The sequence below is a fragment of the Pseudophryne corroboree genome, chromosome 3 (assembly GCF_028390025.1).
Source record: "Pseudophryne corroboree isolate aPseCor3 chromosome 3, aPseCor3.hap2, whole genome shotgun sequence".
NCBI lineage: Eukaryota > Metazoa > Chordata > Amphibia > Anura > Myobatrachidae > Pseudophryne > Pseudophryne corroboree.
The window spans coordinates 778,525,010-778,551,401 of record NC_086446.1 but is presented as its reverse complement, the minus strand read 5'-3'; the positions used below and the strand labels follow the sequence as shown (position 1 = coordinate 778,551,401).

The 26,392-nt window shown below is 49.9% G+C and overlaps 1 protein-coding gene across 1 annotated transcript in view; it reads left to right on the top strand.

The window, feature by feature from the left end:
* Positions 1 to 11,543, top strand: part of LOC135057435 (guanylate cyclase 2G-like) — a 213,686-nt gene extending 202,143 nt beyond the window's left edge. The window contains exons 21-24 of the mRNA XM_063963329.1: positions 2,314 to 2,412; positions 5,380 to 5,471; positions 5,671 to 5,778; positions 8,658 to 11,543. Coding sequence (XP_063819399.1) covers positions 2,314 to 2,412; positions 5,380 to 5,471; positions 5,671 to 5,778; positions 8,658 to 8,681 — 323 coding nt within the window. The 3' untranslated portion in view covers positions 8,682 to 11,543. The remainder of the gene's footprint in view (positions 1 to 2,313; positions 2,413 to 5,379; positions 5,472 to 5,670; positions 5,779 to 8,657) is intronic.
* The last annotated feature ends 14,849 nt before the right edge of the window (positions 11,544 to 26,392 follow it).

The window sequence follows — 26,392 nt, the reverse complement described above, 5'->3', positions numbered from 1 at the left end:
TGGGTGAGGGAAGATTAGTTACCAGGAGAATGTAGTAGTCAATACAGGAAATGATGGAGGAGTTATTGAGGGTTTTGGTGATGTCTTGCGAGTTTGGTTGTGGACATGCTGAGTTTCAGTGTTGGGACCAGTGGCGCAGAGAGGGGGGGGGGGAGGGGGAGAGTACAAATTACCTGGGCCCAGGTCTGATAGAGGGGCCCAGGTCCATAACTCATTTGATTATGCCATGCCCCCTGAAAAATACCTAGGCCAAGCCAGGCTCTCTACTGCCCTTGCTTAGAGGCATGCCATGGTCTTGTGAGTGGGTGCTTCTGATGTGCTAGACACGCCCCCAAAGAGGAGTGACCATGCCCTCAGCATGCTGTGGTCACATCCCCTCCAGTGAGGGCAGGAGAACCCAGCAAGTTGTTGTACCGGGGCCCAGGATTTCTCTTGGCAGTCCTGGTTGGGACAAACAGGTGGGGATGTGGGAGAAGGATTTGGACACTTGGTATAACAGAGATGAGGAGAGGTGAGATGAGGAGAGCTGTTGCTAGGGCCTAGAGAGGTATTGGAGGCCAAAAAAGTGAAACAGTTTGCAGAGAGAAGTGGTGTAAAGAGATAAAAGCAGAGGGCCAAGAACAAAGCTTTGAGGGACCCTAACAGTGGAAAAATGAGGGGTGTATGAGCCAGATGTAGAGATACTGGTGAGGTAGGAGGGGAGCCAGAGGAGAACAGTTCTGCAAAGGGAAGGGAGTGAAGTGTCAGAAGCAGTAGGAAGTTCATGGATTATGAGTAGGGAGAGTGGCCTTTTGGTTAAGACCAGAGCCGGCCTTAGGTATAGGCAAATTAGGCAAATGCCTAGGGCATTTGGTATGCTTAGGGGCACCAGCAGCTTCTGCTGATTAAAATGATATGCGGCATGCCTATATTCTGTGTGTGACTGCGGCTGTATCTGCATACGAAATGCTACGTTGCAGTGTATTCCTGGAAATCACTGTAACGTAGAATTTCGTATGCAAATACAGCCGCAGTCGCACACAGAATATAGGCATGCTGCATATCATTTTAATCAGCAGAAGCTGCTTGTGTATCCTAGCCACATAGTAATGCAAATAAGATGCATTTTCATAAACAAAAGGCGCCCGACGTTAGCAGAGCTGCCAGCTGACTCATGCCAGGCATCTCCTTCAGAACTAGTAGCGGTGGTACTAGGGGGCACCAGCCAAAATCTTGCCTAGGGCATCATATTGGTTAGGGCCGGCTCTGGTTAAGACATAAGTATATTGTTGGTCACTTTGGTTGGGTCTGTTTAGGTAGAGTGCAGAGGACATAAATCCAAATGAAGTAAGCCTAGCAGACATTTAGTGGGGATTGCATGTGTGTGTACTTATTTGGGTGTAGGTGTGGGGACAAGGGGACAAGGTAAGATAAAAATGAAGGTAATTATGGTCAGAGTGAGGGAGGTGAGTAAGGTCAGCAGGCATCCTGGGCCTAGCTCATGGGGGCAATGCCCTGATTGGGGGTTGTAGAGGGCCAAGCTGATCCATTCACAGCAAATCAAGTCTTCTGCCACAGATCACTTCATGGGAGAAGTGTGCGGGAGTATCGTCTACTGTTCCAGCATCGCGGGAGAACGGTTCTTCAGCCACGTATTACAGCTTACAGCCAGATAAAGGCGGAAAGCCCCTTCTATTGTGTATTCCACTGTAACTATCAGGCAGGAGTAGACATAATCCTGACAATGGCCCTCATTCCGAGTTGTTCGCTCGCTAGCTGCTTTTAGCAGCATTGCACACGCTAGGCCGCCGCCCTCTGGGAGTGTATCTTAGCATAGCAGAAGTGTGAACGAAAGATTAGCAGAACTGCTAATAAATAATTCTTTGCAGTTTCTGAGTAGCTCCAGACCTACTCACAGATTGCGATCAGCTCAGTCCGTTTAGTTCCTGGTTTGACGTCACAAACACGCCCTGCGTTCGGCCAGCCACTCCCCCGTTTCTCCAGACACTCCCGCGTTTTTCCCTGACACGCCTGCGTTTTTTAGCACACTCCTGGAAAACGCTCAGTTACCACCCAGAAACGTCCACTTCCTGTCAATCACTCACCGATCAGCAGTGCGACTGAAAAGCGCAGCAGAATCCACAGCAAATCCACTAAGTTTTAAGTTAAATAACTAAGCGCATGCGCCCTGCGTGCCTTGCGCATGCGCATTTTGCAACAAATCGCAGCATAGCGAAAATCGTCAACTAGCGAACAACTCGGAATGACCCCCAATGTGCAGTAATAAATAACTGATAATGATACTCTCTCATCTCTGTCCCCTGCTGCTTCCAGGTCCTGTAGTGGCCGGGGTGGTGGGTGTGACGATGCCCAGGTACTGTCTGTTTGGGGACACAGTTAACACTGCATCAAGAATGGAAAGCAACAGTTTACGTAGGTAATCCTGGTGTATATGACTAGTCTGAGACGTATCAGTCTGCCTTAGTAACTGCAAGTGTCTAAAATAGGAATCATTTAATGACACCATGTTGTTGCAAGGAGCTCCTGAAATCAGAGATACCACAACATCAATAGCATGGAGCCAACCATGTATCGCTGCAAGGGCGGCAAATACATGTATTGTATTTGCATGCAGGGTTAATACCGGCTGCTTTTGCATGTAGCCCACAAATATTGATCAGCTTTATTTTTTTCCACTGCCATTTATATATGAGCTCGGAGGCGTCTCTCCCAAATCTAACTCTCTCTGCATATTTATTTATTTATTAACCGTTTCTTATATAGCGCAGCAAATTCCGTCGCGCTTTACAATTGGGAACAGTGATAACATAAACCAAAACAATTAGGAATAGTGCAAATGTCTATCAACAATAAAGAAAATGTAAAATAATTGTTTTTATTGTCACACACAATTGCAACATGGGGGGGTGATTCAGACCTGAGCGCTGCTGGGCGTTTTGGCACAGCGGGCATATCAGGTCATAACTGCAGCTAATTGCACTGCAATTAGGTGCATGCGTGTCGGACAACAAAAACGGGCATTGACTGTCAGCGACAGGATGGTACGAAAATTTCATACGCACGGGCGTTCGCAAGGTGATTGAAAGGAAGAGGCTGTTTGTGGGTGGTAAGTGACTGTTTACTGGGAGTGTCCGTAAAAACGCAGACGTTCCCACACATTTTTAAGGCGGGTGTGTGACGTCAGCCCCGGCCCCGATCAGCCTGTGTGTATCGCACTGGAGGAGTAAGTCCTGGGCTGCGCACACACTGCACACACTGGATTTTTGCAGCTCGGGGTACACATGCGATCACACACTTGCACGGTGAATATACACTCCACCTGGGGGCGGCGACTATCTGAACGCAGGATAGCAAAGTTAGCAGCGCAGCAATCAGGTCTGAATAACCCCCATGGTTTGTCCATACCTCCCAACCATCCCGGTTTCAGCAGGACAGTCCCGCTGTCCCAGCCGCAGTGTTTTGTGGGTAGGGGAGGAGGCTGGGGGAGGGGGCACTCAGTCATCACATGCGCACATTATCCACAATGTGTCGGGAACGGATGAGGGGCTAATTCAGACCTGATCGCAGCAGCAAATTTGTTCTCTAATGGGCAAAACCATGGGGGGTCATTCAGACCTGATCGCACGCGAGATTTTTTTGCTGCACTGCGATCAGGTCAGAACTGCGCATGCGTATGCACCATAATGCGCAGGTGCGTCGTAAGGGTGCAAAGCGGATCGTTGCTGAGTGATGGGTTTTACGAAGAATTCATTCGCACAGCCGATCGCAAGGAGATTGACAGGAAGAGGGCGTTTGTGGGTGGCAACTGACCGTTTTCAGGGTGTGGTTGGAAAAATGCAGACGTGTCCAAGCGTTTGCAGGGCGGGTGTCTGATGTCAATTCCGGGCCCGGACAGGCTGAAGTGATCGCAAGGGCTAAGTAAGTTCTGGGCTGCGCAGAGACTGCACAAAACTTTTTTGTACCGCTCGGCTGCACATGCGATCGCACACTTGCAAAGCTAAAATACACTCCCCTATAGGCGGCGACTATCTGATCACAGCGCTGCAAAAAATAGCTAACGAGCGATCAGGTCTGAATTAGCCCCATGTGCAGTGCAGGTGTGACAGATGTAACATGTGCAGAGAGAGTTAGATGTGGGTAGGGTGTGTTCAAACTGAACTCTAAATTGCCGGGTAAAAATAAAGCAGCCAGTATTTACCCTGCACAGAAACAATATAACCCACCCAAATCTAACTCTCTCTGCACATGTTACATCTGCTTCCCCCCTACAGTGCACATGGTTTTGCCCATTAGGGAACAAATTTGATGCTGCAGGTCTGAATTAGCCCCGAGGGCTGAGCAGCAGCTCACAGAGTGTTGGGCAAGCCCCCCAACGTGACAGGATAGGGGTCACGCCCCCAAAATGTGCACAACAGGAGGGGTGGTCTTGCACATTGTGAGACCCCGCCCACTTTGGAGGTGTGCGCACCAAAGGCCTGTCCCTCTTAACCCCGTCCTCCCCAGTGTTGGGAGCATGGTTTGTCCAGGTGCAATGTTACTTGCTTTTTCTTTGCTTTGTTCCCAATTCAGAGTCATACTCCAGATATTTACTGATTTGAAAACGCTGAAACGTTAGTACATACTGCACCTCACCAGTTACTATTATAGAGATTTTGGGACCAGAAAGGGGTGTCACATTGCAGTAATATGTGCATAGTTTGGGCATAAGCGGGTGTGGTTTGAGGGAATAGGGGGGGTCATTCCGAGTTGATTGCTCGCTGGCTAGTTTTAGCAGCCGTGCAAACGCTATGCCGCCGCCCACTGGGGAGTGTATTTTAGCTTAGCAGAAGTGCGAACGCCTGTGCAGCCGAGCTCTGCAAAAACAGTTTGCGCAGTTTCTGAGTAGCTCTGAAGCTACTCAGCGCTTGCGATCACTTCAGCCTATTCGTGTCCGGATTTGATGTCATACACCCGCCCAGCGAACGCCCAGCCACGCCTGCGTTTTTTGCAAACCCTCCCTGAAAACGGTCAGTTGACGCCCAGAAATGACCCCTTCCTGTCAATCGTCAGTGCGACTGAAAACTTCGGTAGAACCTGTGCACAACCACAACGGGCTCTGTACCCGTACGTCGCGCTTGCGCATTGCGGTGCATACGCATGCGCAGAAATGACATTTTTTAGCCTGATCGCTGCGCTGCGAACCATGGCAGCTAGCGATCAACACGGAATGACCCCCAGGGTCTTGGGTTATTTGCGTCTCAATTCTGTTTTCTTTTTATACTGCTGGAACCATGTTCATTGACTATGATGTGTGAACTACGAAGTCACGGTAACTGAGTTTGCAGGACAGCGGAATACTGTCAGTAAAATGGTTGAAATCTGGATCTTTCCTCCCGGCAGCCCTGCGGATTCATATTTCTGAAACGAGTGCCGACGCTCTGAGGCAGATTGGGGGCTACGACATAAAGGAAAGGGGATGGATCCAGGTAAAAGTAAGCATTCTGTTACTCACCTCTGCCTGACACCATATCCCAAGGGAGTTCAGCAAGGACCTTTTATGGTTCCTCAGCAATCTGTGTGATGAGTTTTTACCCCCTTAGGGGGCATCTGAATTCATAGCGATGTGCTACAGAACATATTACAGTCATGTTTAGGGTCCACAGCGAATAACAGTGAATTATTTATTCTCAGGGGAAAGGAAAACAGAGGACGTTCTGGCTGAAGGGCAAGAAAGGCTTCCAGATGCCCCTACCGGACTTTCCAGATGATCTGAAAGATCCCATAAATGATTCCATTGAGGTACTGTATGTAGTCTGTTAGAGTCCCCTCTATTAATATTAGGTTGTCCCAGGTGCTCCCACTGCAGTGTCACCTTGACGTGACCATTGCCCCCTGTAAATTAGATGGACTTGTTTCTCCAGGTGATGGCAGAGACAGCTTCCATAGGCACTTACAGAATTGCTGTTACTCTGCGGAACTGAGGGTCTGATTCTAATTTGGAAGATGGAAGTGAAGCAAAAACAGCAAGTAACATAGTATCTGGAACAAACCGTGTTACAAGGGATGGAAATACATTTATTATGTTTGCATGCAGGGTAAATACTAGCTGCTTTGCATGTAGCCCACACATACCTGACAGCTAAATTTTTACACTGCAATTTAGATCTAACACACCCCACCCAAATCTAAATCTCTCTGCAGGTGTTACATCTGCCCCTATACAGTGCAACATGGTGTTACTCAGGGGCAAAATGACTTCCTCTTTTTTGCAAAAACCCATCAGGGGGTCATTCCGAGTTGATCGCTTGCTAGCAACTTTTTGCAGCGCTGCGATCAGATAGTCGCTGCCTATGGGGGAGTATATTTTCGCTCATGCAGCCAACGGCACAAAATTTATTTTTGCAGCTTCTGAGTAGCTCTGGACTTACTCAGCCCTTGAGATCACTTCAGTCTTTTTGGTCCAAAAATTGACGTCAGACACCTGCCCTGCAAACGCCTGGACACGCCTGCGTTTTTCCAAACACTCCTTGAAAACGGTCAGTTGCCACCTACAAACGCCCTCTTCCTGTCAGTCTCCTTGCGAATGCCTGTGAAAACGGATCCGTCGCACAAACCCATCGCTGAGCGGCGATCCGCTTTGTACCCGTGCGACACGCCTGCGCCTTGTGGTTCATACGCATGCGCAGTTCGCACCTGATCGCAGGCTGTGAGAGAACGCATCCTAGCGATCAGGTCTGAATTACCCCCCCCATGTGAGAACACGCAAGGTAAGGTCCACACGATGATGTACGTCCAGCTCATATTTATCTTCTTCCCCAAATTCCCCCTTTCCCAGTCACATACTGTAATTTCCTAATGAGGTGTGCGGGACGGGAAACCATGGGGATTTGTATAGTGCTTCTCCCAATTGTGGCTGTCACAGGCCGGTCTATTGTTTGGACGGGCTTCCAGTCGTTTGCCATTGGTTGTACCTTTAGTAATTCTGAAGAACCTTTTCTTGTCTGTGTCAAAAAACTGATTGTTGTTCCAATGTTGTAAAGTTGGGTTTTTGTTCAGTTCAATGGCCAAATACACAAAACCGACGCCTATTAAATCTACCCATGTGTGTGACTGGCAGCCATATTTGTTTGCCTTCCAGAAATATTTGAAAAAGGAGGCAATGATTTAAGACAAAGGCACATTTATAATGTACTTGCTACAGTATTTAAAGAAAATAAATGACGTAGGAATTTGTTACTAATATGATACACACTCAGCTCCTCCAGATGAGAATCAGACTGCATTTCCATAGCTTCTGCTGCAATATAAGAGTTTAGCCATTGTCCTGCATGTTATATATGTATACAGGATCGTATTACAGTATTCCTTATTCACTCACATTGCTATAGGTGCAGGGATCAGCAGTTAGCTTTTATATGTCACTGCAAGAAAGTGCTTTATTAGTTGTTGTAACTAGGGATGTGCGAGTGGTGCCAGCGCACAGGGAGCGGCATCGTCCCCGGAATAGGACCCTGCAGCCAGTAGCGCCACTAGAAGATACGCCGGGATGCTCTGGGAATGCACCCCGCAGCCTGAGGAGCGCTACGTCTCAGAGCCAGCGCCCTTCCCCTGGGAGTGACATCATAGGGGCGGGGTCAGTACAAGGCACACTTCCACCCCGTTACGGCACTGGTTGAGGCTAAGTGCATATAATAAATACAATAGTAGTGAATGTGTCGTTATAGTAACATAGTAATTGAGGTTGAAAAGAGGCAAAATGCCCATCATGTTCAACCTGTATTAAATTGTGTTGATTATAACGCACCTGCTGAAGTAATGTTTTATGACTATTTAACAACTACAAATCATGTTACACCCGGATTAACAACGTCAATATTTTAAATGTTATAACCTTGGATATCATTTTCAGTCAGAAATGTAGCCATTCCTTTTTTAAATGCATTTACAGAGTCCGCCATTACCACCTTCCCTGGCAGTGAATTCCACATCCTGATTGCCCTAACAGTGAAGAACCCTTTCCTCTGTTGCGTACGGAATTTCCTCTCCTCCAGCCTCAGCGAGTGCCCAAATGTCCTAAACAGAGTTCTTTTAATAAATAATTCTTCTGATAACTCTTTGTAGTGCCCCTTTACATATTTGAAGATATTAATAATATCCCCCTTAGACGCCTCTTTTCCAGTGTTTTCATATTCAGCCTAGTATGTCTTTCCTTATAGTCCAGTCCTTATAGGCCTTTAATCAGTTTAGTAGCTCGCCTTTGAACCCTTTCGAGTTCATCGATATCTTTTTTATACAGTGGTGCCCAAAACTGAACACAATATTCCAGGTGCGGACGTACCAATGATTTGTACAATGTCAGAATTTCATCCGAGTCCCTTGTCTCAATTCCCCGTTTTATGCACGCTAGCACCTTACTTGCCTTCTTTACTGCTCTTTGACATTGTATACGGTTATTACGTTTATTATCAATGAGTACCCCCAAATCCTTTTCCAATACTATTACCCCTAGACTTTCCCCCATTTAATATGTAGGATGCACGTGTGTTTTTAGTCCTGAAATGCATAACCTTGTATTTTTCTATATTGAACCTCATTCTCCATTTAGTCGCCCAGGTTTCAAGTTTAGATAAATCATGCTGCAGAGACTTATGAGTCTGGTCTTTATTGTGTCACTGCAGGAGGAAGAGATCAGCGTCCACTGACTGGTCAGACCTGCGTACATGATGCTCAAATTTCCATCCGTCAGTAGCTGCAGACCTGGGAAGCCACCGCAGCTGGGACAGAGGACGGCTTTGCAGACATGATTACTACCCTGTGATGCTACGGCTTTAGATTTGCAATAACAAATCTTTTTATAGACATTTTTCTTGTTATACAATAATGTTGTACAATAATATACAAGTAACATACAAGGGATTCTTTAACAAATCAGAACTTACAGTAGATTATAAGCAGATCATGGAAAAGCCTAGTAACTTTTACTGCATTAATGTTCTACTACACTACAGTCTAGATACAGTATCTGCGGTGGTACTGACATCCAGCATACAGGGCAGGGGAAATCCTGTGCAGCTGTCTGTACATGCAGAGTGAGAGCCGATACTGAAAATTACATCCAGCATACAGGGCAGGGGAAATCCTGTACAGCTGTATGTACATGCAGAGTGAGAGCCGATACCGATAATTACATCCAGCATACAGGGCAGGGGGAATCCTGTGCAGCTGTCTGTACATGCAGAGTGAGAGCCGATACTGAGAATTACATCCAGCATACAGGGCAGGGGAAATCCTGTACAGCTGTATGTACATGCATAGTGAAAGCCGATACAGAGAATTACATCCAGTATACAGGGCAGGGGGAATCCTGTGCAGCTGTCTGTACATGCAGAGTGAGAGCCGATACTGAGAATTACATCCAGTATACAGGGCAAGGGAATCCTGTGCATCTGTCTGTACATGCAGAGTGAGAAAAGATACTGAGCATTACATCCAGCATACAGGGCAGGGGAAATCCTGTGCAGCTGTCTGTACATGCAGAGTGAGAGCCGATACCGAGAATTACATCCAGCATACAGGGCAGGGAAATCCTGTGCAGCTGTCTGTACATGCAGAGTGAGAACAGATACTGAGAATTACATCCAGCATACAGGGCAGGGCAAATCCTGTGCAGCTGTCCATACATGCAGAGTGAGAGAATATATTGAGAATTACATCCAGCATACAGGGCAGGGGAAATCCTGTACAGCTGTCTGTACATGCAGAGTGAGAGCTGATACAGAGAATTACATCCAGCATACAGGGCAGGGGAAATCCTGTGCAGCTGTCTGTCCATGCAGAGTGAGAGCCAATACCGAGAATTACATCCAGCATACAGGGCAGGGGAAATCCTGTGCAGCTGTCTGTACATGCAGAGTGAGAGCCGATACTGATAATTACATCCAGCATTCAGGGCAGGGGAAATCCTGTGCAGCTGTCTGTCCATGCAGAGTGAGAGCCAATACCGAGAATTACATCCAGCATACAGGGCAGGGGAAATCCTGTGCAGCTGTATGTACATGCAGAGTGAGAGCCGATACCGAGAACTACGTCCAGCATACAGGGCAGGGAATCCTGTGCAGCTGTCTGAACATGCAGAGTGAGAGCCGATACCGAGAATTACATCCAGCATACAGGGCATGGGGAATCCTGTGCAGCTGTCTGTACATGCAGAGTGAGAGCCGATACCGAGAATTACATCCAGCATACAGGGCAGGGGAAATCCTGTGCAGCTGTCTGTACGCGCAGAGTGAGAGCCGATACCGAGAATTACATCCAGCATACAGGGCAGGGGAAATCCTGTGCAGCTGTCTGTACATGCAGAGTGAGAGCCGATACCGAGAACTACGTCCAGCATACAGGGCAGGGAATCCTGTGCAGCTGTCTGTACATGCAGAGTGAGAGCCGATACCGAGAATTACATCCAGCAAACAGGGCAGGGGAAGTCCTGTGCAGCTGTCTGTACACGCAGAGTGAGAGCCGATACCGAGAATTACATCCAGCATACAGGGCAGGGGAAATCCTGTGCAGCTGTCTGAACACGCAGAGTGAGAGCCGATATCGAGAATTACATCCAGCATACATGGCAGGGGAAATCCTGTGCAGCTGTCTGTACACGCAGAGTGAGAGCCGATACCGAGAATTACATCCAGCATACAGGGCAGGGGAAATCCTGTGCAGCTGTCTGTACACGCAGAGTGAGAGCCGATACCGAGAATTACATCCAGCATACAGGGCAGGGGAAATCCTGTGCAGCTGTCTGTACACGCAGAGTGAGAGCCGATACCGAGAATTACATCCAGCATACAGGGCAGGGGAAATCCTGTGCAGCTGTCTGAACACGCAGAGTGAGAGCCGATACCGAGAATTACATCCAGCATACAGGGCAGGGGAAATCCTGTGCAGCTGTCTGTGCATGCAGAGTGAGAGCCGATACTGAGAATTACATCCAGCATACAGGGCAGGGGAAATCCTGTGCAGCTGTATGTACATGCAGAGTGAGAGCCGATACCGAGAATTACATCCAGCATACAGGGCAGGGAATCCTGTACAGCTGTCTATACATGCAGAGTGAGAGCCGATACCGAGAATTACATCCAGCATACAGGGCAGGGGAAATCCTGTACAGCTGTCTGTACATGCAGAGTGAGAGCCGATACCGAGAATTACATCCAGCATACAGGGCAGGGGAAATCATGTGCAGCTGTATGTACATGCAGAGTGAGAGCCGATACCGAGAATTACATCCAGCATATAGGGCAGGGGAAATCCTGTGCAGCTGTCTTTACATGCAGAGTGAGAGCCGATACCGAGAATTACATCCAGCATACAGGGCAGGGGAAATCCTGTACAGCTGTCTGTACATGCAGAGTGAGAGCCGATACCGAGAATTACATCCAGCATACAGGGCAGGGGAAATCCTGTGCAGCTCTCTGTAAAAGTCGCAGCTGCTACTGCATCTGCATCCACCTCTGAATCTTCCTGGCCTCCTCTCACTGCTCCCCTTGCTGGCGGTGTCCTGCACTGTACATTCCTCTCCTCTCACTGATCCCCTTGCTGGCGGTGTCCTGCACAGCACATTCCTCTCCTCCTCTCACTGCTCTCCTTGCTGGCAGTGTCCTGTACAGCACATTCCTCTCCTCTCACCGCTCCCCTTGCTGGCGGTGTCCTGCACAGTACATTCCTCTCCTCTCACTGCTCCCCTTGCTGGCGGTGTCCTGCACAGTACATTCATATCCTCTCACTGCTCCCCTTGCTGGCGGTGTACTGCACTGCACATTCCTCTCCTCTCACTGCTCCCCTTGCTGGCGGTGTCCTGCACAGCACATTCCTCTCCTCCTCCCACTGCTCCCCTTGCTGGCGGTGTCCTGCACAGTACATTCCTCTCCTCTCACTGCTCCCCTTGCTGGCGGTGTCCTGCACAGCACATTCCTCTCCTCCTCCCACTGCTCCCCTTGCTGGCGGTGTCCTGCACAGTACATTCCTCTCCTCTCACTACTCCCCTTGCTGGCGGTGTCAAGCACTGCACATTCCTCTCCTCTCACTGCTCCCCTTGCTGGCGGTGTCCTGCACAGCACATTCCTCTCCTCCTCTCACTGCTCCCCTTGCTGGCGGTGTACTGCACTGCACATTCCTCTCCTCTCACTGCTCCCCTTGCTGGCGGTGTCCTGCACAGTACATTCCTCTCCTCTCACTGCTCCCCTTGCTGGCGGTGTCCTGCACAGCACATTCCTCTCCTCCTCTCACTGCTCCCCTTGCTGGCGGTATACTGCACTGCACATTCCTCTCCTCTCACTGCTCCCCTTGCTGGCGGTGTCCTGCACAGCACATTCCTCTCCTCCTCTCACTGCTCCCCTTGCTGGCGGTGTACTGCACTGCACATTCCTCTCCTCTCACTGCTCCCCTTGCTGGCGGTGTCCTGCACAGCACATTCCTCTCTTCTCACTGCTCCCCTTGCTGGCGGTGTCCTGCACAGCACATTCCTCTCCTCCTCTCACTGCTCCCCTTGCTGGCGGTGTACTGCACTGCACATTCTTCTCCTCTCACTGCTCCCCTTGCTGATGGTGTCCTGCACAGCACATTCCTCTCCTCCTCTCACTGCTCCCCTTGCTGGCGGTGTCCTGTACAGCACATTCCTCTCCTCCTCTCACTGCTCCCCTTGCTGGCGGTGTCCCGCACAGCACATTCCTCTCCTCTCACTGCTCCCCTTGCTGGCGGTGTACCGCACTGCACATTCCTCTCCTCTCACTGCTCCCCTTGCTGGCGGTGTCCTGCACAGCACATTCCTCTCCTCTCACTGCTCCCCTTGCTGGCGGTGTCCTGCACAGCACGTTCCTCTCACTGCTCCCCTTGCTAGCGGTGTCCTACACAGTACATTCCTCTCCTCCTCTCACTGCTCCCCTTGCTGGCGGTGTCCTGCACAGCACATTCCTCTCCTCACTGCTCCCCTTGCTGGCGGTGTCCTGCACAGCACATTCCTCTCTTCTCACTGCTCCCCTTGCTGGCGGTGTCCTGCACAGCACATTCCTCTCCTCCTCTCACTGCTCCCCTTGCTGGCGGTGTACTACACTGCACATTCATCTCCTCTCACTGCTCCCCTTGCTGGCGGTGTCCTGCACAGCACATTCCTCTCCTCTCACTGCTCCCCTTGCTGGCGGTGTACCGCACTGCACATTCCTCTCCTCTCACTGCTCCCCTTGCTGGCGGTGTCCTGCACAGCACATTCCTCTCCTCTTACTGCTCCCCTTGCTGGCGGTGTCCTGCACAGCACATTCCTCTCACTGCTCCCCTTGCTGGCGGTGTCCTGCACAGTACATTCCTCTCCTCCTCTCACTGCTCCCCTTGCTGGCGGTGTCCTGTACAGCACATTCCTCTCTTCTCACTGCTCCCCTTGCTGGCGGTGTCCTGCACAGCACATTCCTCTCTTCTCACTGCTCCCCTTGCTGGCGGTGTCCTGCACAGCACATTCCTCTCTTCTCACTGCTCCCCTTGCTGGCGGTGTCCTGCACAGCACATTCCTCTCACTGCTCCCCTTGCTGGCGGTGTCCTGCACAGTACATTCCTCTCCTCCTCTCACTGCTCCCCTTGCTGGCGGTGTCCTGCACAGCACATTCCTCTCTTCTCACTGCTCCCCTTGCTGGCGGTGTCCTGCACAGCACATTCCTCTCTTCTCACTGCTCCCCTTGCTGGCGGTGTCCTGCACAGCACATTCCTCTCTTCTCACTGCTCCCCTTGCTGGCGGTGTCCTGCACAGCACATTCCTCTCACTGCTCCCCTTGCTGGCGGTGTCCTGCACAGTACATTCCTCTCCTCCTCTCACTGCTCCCCTTGCTGGCGGTGTCCTGCACAGCACATTCCTCTCTTCTCACTGCTCCCCTTGCTGGCGGTGTCCTGCACAGCACATTCCTCTCTTCTCACTGCTCCCCTTGCTGGCGGTGTCCTGCACAGCACATTCCTCTCTTCTCACTGCTCCCCTTGCTGGCGGTGTCCTGTTTTTTTTTTTATAGAAAGTCATCAATTAAACTTCATCTTAGTACATAATATAGGGGATCATAGACGCTTTCTTCCTAAAGGTGACGCTGTCCTCAGGAGCCATGGATGTCCGATGGTATAATAAACACAGGACGGGAAGATATTCTATGTGGCTGTTCTACAATGTTTCAACTTTTAACACTAATAAACTGACCCTTTCGTCCACTGAAGAACGGGTAACGCAACTATCAGAAAATTACTGTTGCCAGAAGAAGCCTACTGCTTGATTCCATATGCCACGGAGAGTCTGTCCCACAACCCAAAAAGTAACTTAAGCATCATTCACTCCTGCCACAGGCTTTGTGCAAATGCTCACTGCTAATCCTTCAGTGAGAGCAAAGCATTTCTGTTCCTCCATCATTTCCCGGGTATAGAAGACACGTGACAGAGAGCCACGGACCTCTCCCAGGAAATAACAGCTTTAAAATACATCGCTGTGTCTCTCGCGCAGGGTTTTACTACTACTACTACTACTACTACTACTAATAATAATAATAATAATATTGCATTGAATTTCTCTTTTATAAAAACATCTAAAAAAGTATTCTTAGTATTTTTTTGTTGGAAATTGGTCAGGAAATTGCTGTATTTCTTATCTATATTAAATTATTCTGATCTTACTATTGTTTCCCATAGAAGTTTTACATTTTATACCTTTAATTAATTGCTATTTTATGAATCCACGTACAAGCCTTGTGTAGGGTGATATTGGGATGTCAGACGATTGCTATACATTACTAATTACTGGGGGGGTCATTCCGAGTTGATCACTCGCTAGCTAGTTTTAGCAGCCGTGCAAACGCTATTGCCACCGCCGCCCACTGGGGAGTGTATTTTAGCTTAGCAGAAGTGCGAACGCTTGTGCAGCCGAGCTCTGCAAAAACAGTTTGTGCAGTTTCTGAGTAGCTCTGAACCTACTCAGCGCTTGCGATCACTTCAGCCTATACGTGTCCGGATTTGATCTCATACACCCGCCCAGCGAACGCCCAGCCACGCCTGCGTTTTTGCAAACACTCCCTGAAAACGGTCAGTTGACACCCAGTAACGCCCCCTTCCTGTCAATCTTCTTGCGGCCGACAGTGTGAAGAAAAACTTTGCTAGAACCTGAGCACACCCACAACGGGCTTTGTACCCCTACGACGCGTGTGCGCATTGTGGCCCATGCGCATAAATGCCGCTTTTTCACCTGATCGCTGCGCTGCGAAAATCGGCAGCGAGCGATCAACTCGGAATAACCTCCTATATACAGGTTGTTACTACAGTATTGCATATCAAGGCTCTAGTGCTTGAGCGACTGGAGCCACAGCTGTGGCTGGATTGGCGGCATCAGACCTCACGTCCATGTGGTAAAGGGCAGGAGGGGTAACTGAGCGCCGCAGGCGGGGTAAGAGTGTGGGGGGAAGGAAAGAACAGAAAAAGAAAAGAAGAACCCAGAAGAGAAGGGAATATAAGTAAAAGCAAAAGGGAGGCACAAAAGAAGCACCTGATAATAATTCCACAGATGGAAACCAGCAGGAAATACAGCGCAGCTAGTGCACAGGTAACGTCCATGGATCTTCAGCATTGACCAGCAAACAAAGAGGAACTAGATTATTCCATCGCTCCACCCACAACTAAACCAACCAGTGCTAGCTGACCCATCCTAAGGGGTTTATTTACTAAGATTCGTGTTTCTGTCGAATTGGGGGGAGTTTAAACTAAAATTTTATCGGTTGTATGGTTCTGCAACTTTTTGAAATTATTTTCGGTAATTTACTAAGCTGCCGAGTTTGCGTTTTTTGTATTTTCTAATGTCAATGTTATTCGTATTGTCGGGCTGTGTGTTACGGGAGTGATTAATAAACCGCTGCCGGACATAACACAATGAAGCCCGGCCGGATCAGCGAGATCCGTGCAGTGCTTCATTGTGTACATTATGAGAAGTATTTAAACAATTAAAAGTAAAAAAAAATTGCGTGGGGTCCACCCTCCTAAGCATAACCAGCCTCGGGCTCTTTGAGACGGCCCTGGTTGTTTAAATACCGGGGTAAAAATGACTGGGGTCCCCCTGTATCTAGCCAACCAGCACTGGGCTCCTGGGCCAGCCCTGATTCCAAAAATATGGGGGACAAAAGACATAGGGGTCCCCCGTATTTTTAAAACCAGCACCGGGCTCCACTAGCCAGAGAGATAATGCCACAGCCGGGGGACACTTTTATATAGGTACCTGCGGCTGTGGCATTAAATCACTAACTAGTCACCCCTGGCCGGAATACCCTGGAGGAGTGGGGACCCCTTAAATCAAGGGTTCCCCCCCCAGGCACCCAAGGACTAGGGGTGAAGCCCGAGGCTGTCCCACCTCATCCCTGGGCGGTGGATGGAGGACTGATAGCCTTTGTTTGTGTAAAAAAATAATATTGTCTTTTGTTGTAGAACTACAAGTCCCAGCAAGCCTCCCCGCTTGCTGATACTTGGAGAACCACAAGTACCATCATGCAGTGAAATAACGGGCCCGCTGGTACCTGTAGTTCTACAACAAAAGAAATACCCAAATAAAAACAGAACACACACACCTTGAAAGCAAAACTTTAATTAACATACATGTGCACTTACACACTCACACATACTTACCTAGTGTCCTACGGAGCCCCTCGGTCCCCTTGTCAACGCAGAATCCAATTGCAAAGCTGTAAAGAAAAGCCCAAAATACCTATTTTCCAGTGATGATTTGTCCTCTTCGTTCCATGTAGTAATCCAGGGGTTAAAAAAAAAACAAACCGAAAAAAACCCGGTCCAACGCACTAAAGGGGACCCATGGTTACACATAGATCCCCTTTCCCCGAATGCCGGGCCCCCCCCCGTGACTGCTGTCACTGGAGATCCCGCCAGCCAATCAGGGAGCGCCACATCATGGCGCTCTCCTGATTGGCTGTGTGCTCCTGGCCTGCCAATCAGGCTGAGTGCATCGGCTAGAAAGGAGGATCGTGGTCTTCCATTCTAGCCTATGATGGGAGCTTTGCGGTCTGCGGTTAACCGCGAAGTTAATTGGGGTCACCCACAAGAATGACCACAATTAACTTCACGAGTTGTATCAAATAACAGGCGTGTTTGATCGATGGTCTATTCATTCGTATTTGTGAAATCAGCCGGGGGGGAAAAAAACGAATAGCCCCAACACTGCCGAGATTTGTGTTTAGTAAATTCCCGAGATGACACTTAGAAAAAAAAAAAAAAACTCGGACAAAATCGGGACCTTAGTAAATATACCCCTAAGTGTTTAAATGACCTCCAGGCATACTATATGTCCCCGCAACTCTTATTATTGCAAATCCGAGGCCCTCTAGTGGGTGTGCAATAAGATTTATCCCATACTTGCCTACTTTAAATATCTCCCGGAGAGGAGACGCTGCAGGAGACTTTGGGGGGCGGGACCGGGCTATGACATCATTAAGCGATTTGTGTCATTTTAACCCCTTTCCCACCCCACGGACTTGCAAATACGGGAGTTTATCTTTTTATCCTACCCGCATCACTATGGTGCGAGCAAGATGCGGGAGACCTGCCTACTCTTCCGGGGGTACAGGGGGCTACCCCAAAAACCGTGAGCCTCCCGCAGTATGATTTATATGTGGAAATATTGCTATAGCAGGGGTGCCGCCCGCCCTGCAATACCAAGTCACACCCAGGCCCGCTTCGCTTTTCTCAGCACATTCCAGATCAGGTCATGCGTAGTAAATCCCTAGATCAGTGCATACCTCCCAACTGTCCCGATTTTCGCGGGACAGTCAAATTTTTTGGGGACTGTCCCGCTGTCCAACCCGCGGGCTGCAGTGTCCCGCGGTGTGGCAGTTGGGAGGCTCTGTCTCTCGCTGCCCTGCTTAGCAGAGCAGCGGTGAATAGACGCATAGGAGACAGAGGGAGAGGGGGCATGCCAGCGGCTCACAGAGCGCTGGGCATGCCCCCTCACTGACGAAAACGGGGGCGTGGCTCGTGATCGCGGGTCTTCCCGTGAAGCCACGCCCCCTTTTCGTAGGCCATGCCCCTTTTCCGGGAGCGCGCACGGCTTCGCCGCGCGTGTGTCCCTCCTTCTAGAAGTGCAAAGTTGGGAGGTATGCAGTGGTTCTCAAACTCGTCCCTCAGGACCCCAAACAGTCTGCGTTTTCCAGGTCACCCAGCAGATGTGTGGAGTCTATTTACTAAGTGTTTGATGGAGATAAAGTGGATGGAGTTAAAGTACTAGCCAATCAGCTCCTAACTGTCATGTTACAGGCTGTGTTTGAAATATGGCAGTCAATGGCGTCGCTACCATAGGTGCAGGGGATGCGGCTGCTATGGGGCCCAGGCTGTCACAGGGGCCCGGGACCCGCTGCTTCCACTACACCAAGTTAATTGCGCTACAGTGCTCCTTCTCCTCTCCCTGCATGTGTGGTGTGCGCGGGGAGCAGGAGCTGCTGCTGCACCGGTGGCCGGGTGCCGTGCTGTATATTTCCCGTGATCTCCTCTCCCCCTCCCAGGCTGGGTTGCGCCGCTCAGCGCCGGGATCTCTGCACTCCTCCTCACTCTGCTGTGCATCGGGAACAGCCGCTGAGCTGCAGGGCCAGTGCACTTGCATAGATGCCTACCCTCCGCATGCTGCGGGAGACTCCCGATTCAGCGTGGAGTCTCGTGCTGTCCCGGAAATTTAATTGATCCTCCCGGATTCCCCTCTTCCCCGTCAGGAATTCTGACTGGACATCTGCGAGTGTCGATGAGACGAGGGCAGGGCCTGCATGACAGAACATCGTGTGACGTCGGGATACTTGCTGGCCAGTGGTTAGCGGCAGTGCAGAAGCCGGGGACTGAAGGTCACACAGACTGATCTAACTGGCTGGCTGGCTGCCTTCCTGTCCTCCCATCTACCCGCCCGCCACAATTACGGAGAGCCAGGCTGAGATGGGGAGAAGTGTAGAGATCCGGAGGTGGAGTGTCCGAATGTACCGCCTCACAGTCACACTGCCTGAGAAATGACTGGCACAGCCTGCACCACTGCAACAGCAGTGAGACTCCAGCCCACACGCAGCACACTGACACAACCCCCAGTATGTAACTTCCATCTCTCGTTATAGCCCGGCAGCCTCCTCCTCTCCCTTCCATTTTAACTTTCGCTTTCACTCATGTTCCACAGTCTTGTCCCTTTCTGCTTAACCTCCCTCACCTCCACCCTATATCACTGCCTATTTCCCTGTGTATGGTAATTGCTACACACCCTAGCTGGGTGTCATATAGATTTAGTGCAGCTGCAATTCTGACTTGTCATGCTGGAGTAAGAATTTATGTAAAATACAATCAGCAGAAACAGACACTTAGGGGCACATTTACTAAGCAGTGATAAGAGCAGAGAAGCGAGCCAGTGGAGAAGTTGCCCATGGCAACCTATCAGCACTGAAGTAACATCTATAATTTGCATACTATAAAATGATACAGAGCTGCTGATTGGTGGATGGGGAAATTTCTCCACTGGCTCACTTCTCCGCTCTTATCACTGCTTAGTAAATGTCCCCCTTAACCCCCTGCTACACATGGCCACAAGCATGCTGACTTCCTGACGGTATGCGGTTAAGTTACTGGAATCCCGACACCAGTCACATTGCCGGGCGCCGGAATTCCAAAATGGCCAGGAGACCCACGTCGGAATCCCGTCCTTACCAAGTATACCTCCGTGGTTAGCTTTAGGGATGATGGGGGGGGGGGGGGGGTTAGTTTACGCGCCCCCCAGGGAGGTGAGGGTTAGGCTGCAGGAGGTTAGGGTTAGGCTGAGGGAAGGAGGGGTTAGGGTCAGGCACCAACGTGGAGGGTTAGGCTTCAGGAGAGGGTTGGTTAAGTTTAGGCTGCGGGGAGGGGGGGTTAGGTTTAGGCACCCCCGAGGGAGGTTAGGGTTAGGCTGCGGCAAGTGAGGGTTAGGGGATAGGGGAAAACAGCAACAGCTCACCCCTGTTGGTATACCAAACTTTGTTCTGCCGGAGTCGGTCACCTGACTGCCGGGATCCCTTCCTGACAGGCTAATGTTTATTACAGGTGAAAAAATATTAATCTGTAATAAGTTTCAGTTCTGCAGGAGCCTCCGCGCTCTCCCTCCCGTTCTGGGAGCTTTGGTATACCCCATGGTACTAATGTGGACCCCAGCATCCTCTAGGACGTAAGAGAAAATAGGATTTTGGTTACCTACCGGTAGGTCCGTAGAGGATGCTGGGCGTCCGCCCAGTGCTTCGTTCTCCTGCAACCGTTATCTGGTTCAGTACAACTTTGTTTAGTTGAATACTGCATTGTTACTTGGTAAGTAATGTTTCAGCGGTTGCTGAGTGTTCAAGCTAGTTATCTTGACGTGCCTTGTATGTGTTGAGAAGTTCGATATACTTCTTGGAAAGCAGCCACTAACCCCTATTGCACACTGTAACTGAAGCCGCTGCGGCCGCTGTAATAAATCCTTTACCTACGTACTCTGTCCCCAGTTAGCGTACACAGGCCCTCATTCCGAGTCGTTCGCTCGGTATTTTTCATCGCATCGCAATGAAAATCCGCTTAGTACGCATGCGCAATATTCGCACTGCGACTGCGCCAAGTAATTTAACAATGAAGATAGTATTTTTACTCACGGCTTTTTCATCGCTCCGGCGATCGTAATGTGATTGACAGGAAATGGGTGTTACTGGGCGGAAACACGGCGTTTTATGGGCGTGTGGATGAAAACGCTACCGTTTCCGGAAAAAACGCAGGAGTGGCTGGAGAAACGGGGGAGTGTCTGAGCGAACGCTGGGTGTGTTTGTGACGTCAAACCAGGAACGACAAGCACTGAACTGATCGCACAGGCAGAGTAAGGTTGAAGTTACTCAGAAACTGCAAAGTAGTTTGTAATCGCAATATTGCGAATACATCGGTCGCAATTTTAAGAAGCTAAGATACACTCCCAGTAGGCGTAGGCTTAGCGTGTGTAACTCTGCTAAATTCGCCTTGCGACCGATCAACTCGGAATGAGGGCCACAGTCCCGTACTGTGCACGCACTTTGCGTACAAACGCCGGAATAGCCGTGCAGCTTACACTCAGTGCATACACACAGACCGACACGCTGAGAGCACGAGGCAGCTCTAGGTGTGGCAATTACACTATACAAACGCTCAACAGAAACTGAATGCGACACCAGTATTTGATTGTAAGTTGTGGTCCAAAGCAGCAACAAGTAATAATATATTTGAAAAAATCGAATTTACTTACCGATAATTCTATTTCTCGTAGTCCGTAGTGGATGCTGGGAACTCCGTAAGGACCATGGGGAATAGCGGCTCCGCAGGAGACTGGACACAAAAGTAAAGCTTTAGGACTACCTGGTGTGCACTGGCTCCTCCCCCTATGACCCTCCTCCAAGCCTCAGTTAGGATACTGTGCCCGGACGAGCGTACACAATAAGGAAGGATTCATGAATCCCGGGTAAGACTCATACCAGCCACACCAATCACACCGTACAACCTGTGATCTGAACCCAGTTAACAGCATGATAACAGAGGAGCCTCTGGAAGATGGCTCACAACAACAATAACCCGATTTAGTTAACAATAACTATGTACAAGTATTGCAGACAATCCGCACTTGGGATGGGCGCCCAGCATCCACTACGGACTACGAGAAATAGAATTATCGGTAAGTAAATTCTTATTTTCTCTGACGTCCTAGTGGATGCTGGGAACTCCGTAAGGACCATGGGGATTATACCAAAGCTCCCAAACGGGCGGGAGAGTGCGGATGACTCTGCAGCACCGAATGAGAGAACTCCAGGTCCTCCTCAGCCAGGGTATCAAATTTGTAGAATTTAGCAAACGTGTTTGCCCCTGACCAAGTAGCTGCTCGGCAAAGTTGTAAAGCCGAGACCCCTCGGGCAGCCGCCCAAGATGAGCCCACCTTCCTTGTGGAATGGGCTTTTACAGATTTTGGCTGTGGCAGGCCTGCCACAGAATGTGCAAGCTGAATTGTACTACAAATCCCACGAGCAATAGTCTGCTTAGAAGCAGGAGCACCCAGCTTGTTGGGTTCATACAGGATAAACAGCGAGTCAGATTTTCTGACTCCAGCCGTCCTGGAAACATATATTTTCAGGGCCCTGACTACGTCCAGCAACTTGGAGTCCTCCAAGTCCCTAGTAGCCACAGGTACCACAATAGGCTGGTTCAGGTGAAACGCTGAAACCACCTTAGGGAGAAATTGAGGACGAGTCCTCAATTCTGCCCTGTCCGTATGAAAAATCAGGTAAGGGCTTTTATAGGATAAAGCCGCCAATTCTGACACACGCCTGGCCGAAGCCAAGGCCAACAGCATTACCACTTTCCATGTGAGATATTTTAAGTCCACAGTGGTGAGTGGTTCAAACCAATGTGATTTTAGGAACCCCAAAACTACATTGAGATCCCAAGGTGCCACTGGAGGCACAAAAGGAGGCTGTATATGCAGTACCCCCTTGACAAACGTCTGAACTTCAGGAACTGAAGCCAGTTCTTTCTGGAAGAAAATCGACAGGGCCGAAATTTGAACCTTAATGGACCCCAATTTTAGGCCCATAGACACTCCTGTTTGCAGGAAATGCAGGAATCGACCCAGTTGAAATTCCTCTGTAGGGGCCTTCCTGGCCTCGCACCACGCAACATATTTACGCCAAATGCGGTGATAATGCTTTGCGGTTACATCCTTCCTGGCTTTGATCAGGGTAGGGATGACTTCATCCGGAATGCCTTTTTCCTTCAGGATCCGGCGTTCAACCGCCATGCCGTCAAACGCAGCCACGGTAAGTCTTGGAATAGACAGGGTCCTTGCTGGAGCAGGTCCCTTCTTAGAGGTAGAGGCCACGGGTCCTCTGTGAGCATCTCTTGAAGTTCCGGGTACCAAGTCCTTCTTGGCCAATCCGGAGCCACGAGTATAGTTCTTACTCCTCTCCGTCTTATAATTCTCAGTACCTTGGGTATGAGAGGCAGAGGAGGGAACACATACACTGACTGGTACACCCACGGCGTTACCAGAGCGTCCACAGCTATTGCCTGAGGGTCCCTTGACCTGGCGCAATACCTATCTAGTTTTTTGTTGAGGCGGGACGCCATCATGTCCACCTTTGGTTTTTCCCAACGGTTCACAATCATGTGGAAGACTTCTGGGTGAAGTCCCCACTCTCCCGGGTGGAGGTCGTGCCTGCTGAGGAAGTCTGCTTCCCAGTTGTCCACTCCCGGAATGAACACTGCTGACAGTGCTATCACATGATTTTCCGCCCAGCGAAGAATCCTTGCAGCTTCTGCCATTGCCCTCCTGCTTCTTGTGCCGCCCTGTCTGTTTACGTGGGCGACTGCCGTGATGTTGTCTGACTGGATCAGCACCGGCTGACCTTGAAGCAGCGGTCTTGCTAGGCTTAGAGCATTGTAAATTGCCCTTAGCTCCAGGATATTTATGTGAAGTGATGTCTCCAGGCTTGACCACAAGCCCTGGAAATTCCTTCCCTGTGTGACTGCTCCCCAGCCTCGCAGGCTGGCATCCGTGGTCACCAGGACCCAGTCCTGAATGTAACCACCACAGGAGAGACACCCTTGTCTTTGGTGACAGGGTTATCCGCTGATGCATCTGAAGATGTGATCCGGACCATTTGTCCAGCAGGTCCCACTGGAAAGTTCTTGCGTGGAATCTGCCGAATGGGATTGCTTCGTAGGAAGCCACCATTTTTCCCAGGACCCTTGTGCATTGATGCACTGAGACTTGGCCTGGTTTTAGGAGGTTTCTGACTAGCTCGGATAACTCCCTGGCTTTCTCCTCCGGGAGAAACACCTTTTTCTGGACTGTGTCCAGGATCATCCCTAGGAATAGAAGACGTGTCGTCGGGATTAGCTGCGATTTTGGAATATTGAGAATCCAACCGTGCTGCCGCAACACTACCTGAGATAGTGCTACCCCGACTTCCAACTGTTCCCTGGATCTTGCCCTTATCAGGAGATCGTCCAAGTAAGGGATAACTAAAACTCCCTTCCTTCGAAGGAGTATCATCATTTCGGCCATTACTTTGGTAAAGACCCGGGGTGCCGTGGACAATCCAAACGGCAGCGTCTGAAACTGATAGTGACAGTTCTGTACCACAAACCTGAGGTACCCTTGGTGAGAAGGGTAAATTGGGACATGGAGGTAAGCATCCTTGATGTCCAGAGACACCATATAATCCCCTTCTTCCAGGTTCGCAATCACTGCTCTGAGTGACTCCATCTTGAATTTGAACCTCTGTATGTAAGTGTTCAAGGATTTTAGATTTAAAATAGGTCTCACCGAGCCGTCCGGCTTCGGTACCACAAACAGCGTGGAATAATACCCCTTTCCCTGTTGCAGGAGGGGTACCTTGATTATCACCTGCTGGGAATACAGCTTGTGAATGGCTTCCAATACCGCCTCCCTGTCGGAGGGAGACGTCGGTAAAGCAGACTTTAGGAAACGGCGAGGGGGAGACGTCTCGAATTCCAATTTGTACCCCTGAGATACCACCTGAAGGATCCAGGGGTCCACTTGTGAGTGAGCCCACTGCGCGCTGAAATTCTTGAGACGGGCCCCCACCGTGCCTGAGTCCGCTTGTAAAGCCCCAGCGTCATGCTGAGGACTTGACAGAGGCGGGAGAGGGCTTCTGTTCCTGGGAACTGGCTGTTTGCTGCAGCCTTTTCCCTCTCCCTCTGCCACGGGGCAGAAATGAGGAGCCTTTTGCTCGCTTGCCCTTATGGGGCCGAAAGGATTTTCCAGCAGTTGCCGTGGACACCAGGTCTGATAGACCTACCCCAAATAACTCCTCCCCTTTATAAGGCAATACTTCAATATGCCTTTTGGAATCCGCATCACCTGACCACTGCCGCGTCCATAACCCTCTTCTGGCAGAAATGGACAGCGCACTTACTCTTGATGCCAGTCGGCAGATATCCCTCTGTGCATCACGCATATATAGAAATGCATCTTTTAAATGCTCTATAGTCAGTAATATACTGTCCCTGTCTAGGGTATCAATATTGTCCGTCAGGGAATCCGACCAAGCCACCCCAGCACTGCACATCCATGCTGAGGCGATTGCTGGTCGCAGTATAACTCCTGTGTGAGTGTATATACATTTTAGGATATTTTCCTGCTTTCTGTCAGCAGGTTCCTTAAGGGCGGCCGTCTCAGGAGAGGGTAGTGCCACCTGTTTAGACAAGCGTGTGAGCGCTTTATCCACCCTAGGGGGTGTTTCCCAACGTGCCCTATCCTCTGGCGGGAAAGGGTATGATGCCAATAACCTTTTAGGAATTATCAGTTTTTTATCGGGGGAAACCCACGCTTCATCACACACTTCATTTAATTCCTCAGGTGCAGGAAAAACTACAGGCAGTTTTTTCTCACCAAACATAATACCCTTTTTAGTGGTACTTGTATTATCAGAAATATGTAAAACATTTTTCATTGCCTCAATCATGTAACGTGTGGCCCTACTGGAAGTCACATTCGTCTCTTCATCGTCGACACTGGAGTCAGTATCCGTGTCGGCGTCTGTGTCTGCCATCTGAGGTAGCGGGCGTTTTAGAGCCCCTGATGGCCTTTGAGACGCCTGGACAGGCACAAGCTGAGTAGCCGGCTGCCTCATGTCATCAACCGTCTTTTGTAAAGAGCTGACACTGTCACGTAATTCCTTCCATAAGCCCATCCACTCAGGTGTCGACTCCCTAGGGGGTGACATCTCTATTACAGGCAATTGCTCCGCCTCCACATCATTTTCCTCCTCAAACATGTCGACACAATCGTACCGACACACAGCACACACACAGGGAATGCTCTGATAGAGGACAGGACCCCACAAAGCCCTTTGGGGAGACAGAGGGAGAGTATGCCAGCACACACCAGAGCGCTATATATATATATATATAGGGATACCACTATATAATGTGTTTTCCCCTTATAGCTGCTGATATTATCAAAAAGCGCCAAATTAGTGCCCCCCCTCTCTTTTTTACCCTTTTCTGTAGTGCAGGACTGCAGGGCAGAGTTAGGGAGACGTCCTTCCAGCGGAGCTGTGAGGGAAAATGGCGCCCGTGTGCTGAGGAGATAGGCTCCGCCCCCTTCTCGGCGGACTTTTCTCCCGCGTTTTGCTATATTCTGGCAGGGGTTAAAATACATCCATATAGCCCTGGGGGTTATATGTGATGTATTTTCGCCAGCCAAGGTGTTTTTATTGCTGCTCAGGGCGCCCCCCCATAGCGCCCTGCACCCTCAGTGACCGGAGTGTGAAGTGTGCCTGAGGAGCAATGGCGCACAGCTGCAGTGCTGTGCGCTACCTTGTTGAAGACTGATGTCTTCTGCCGCCGA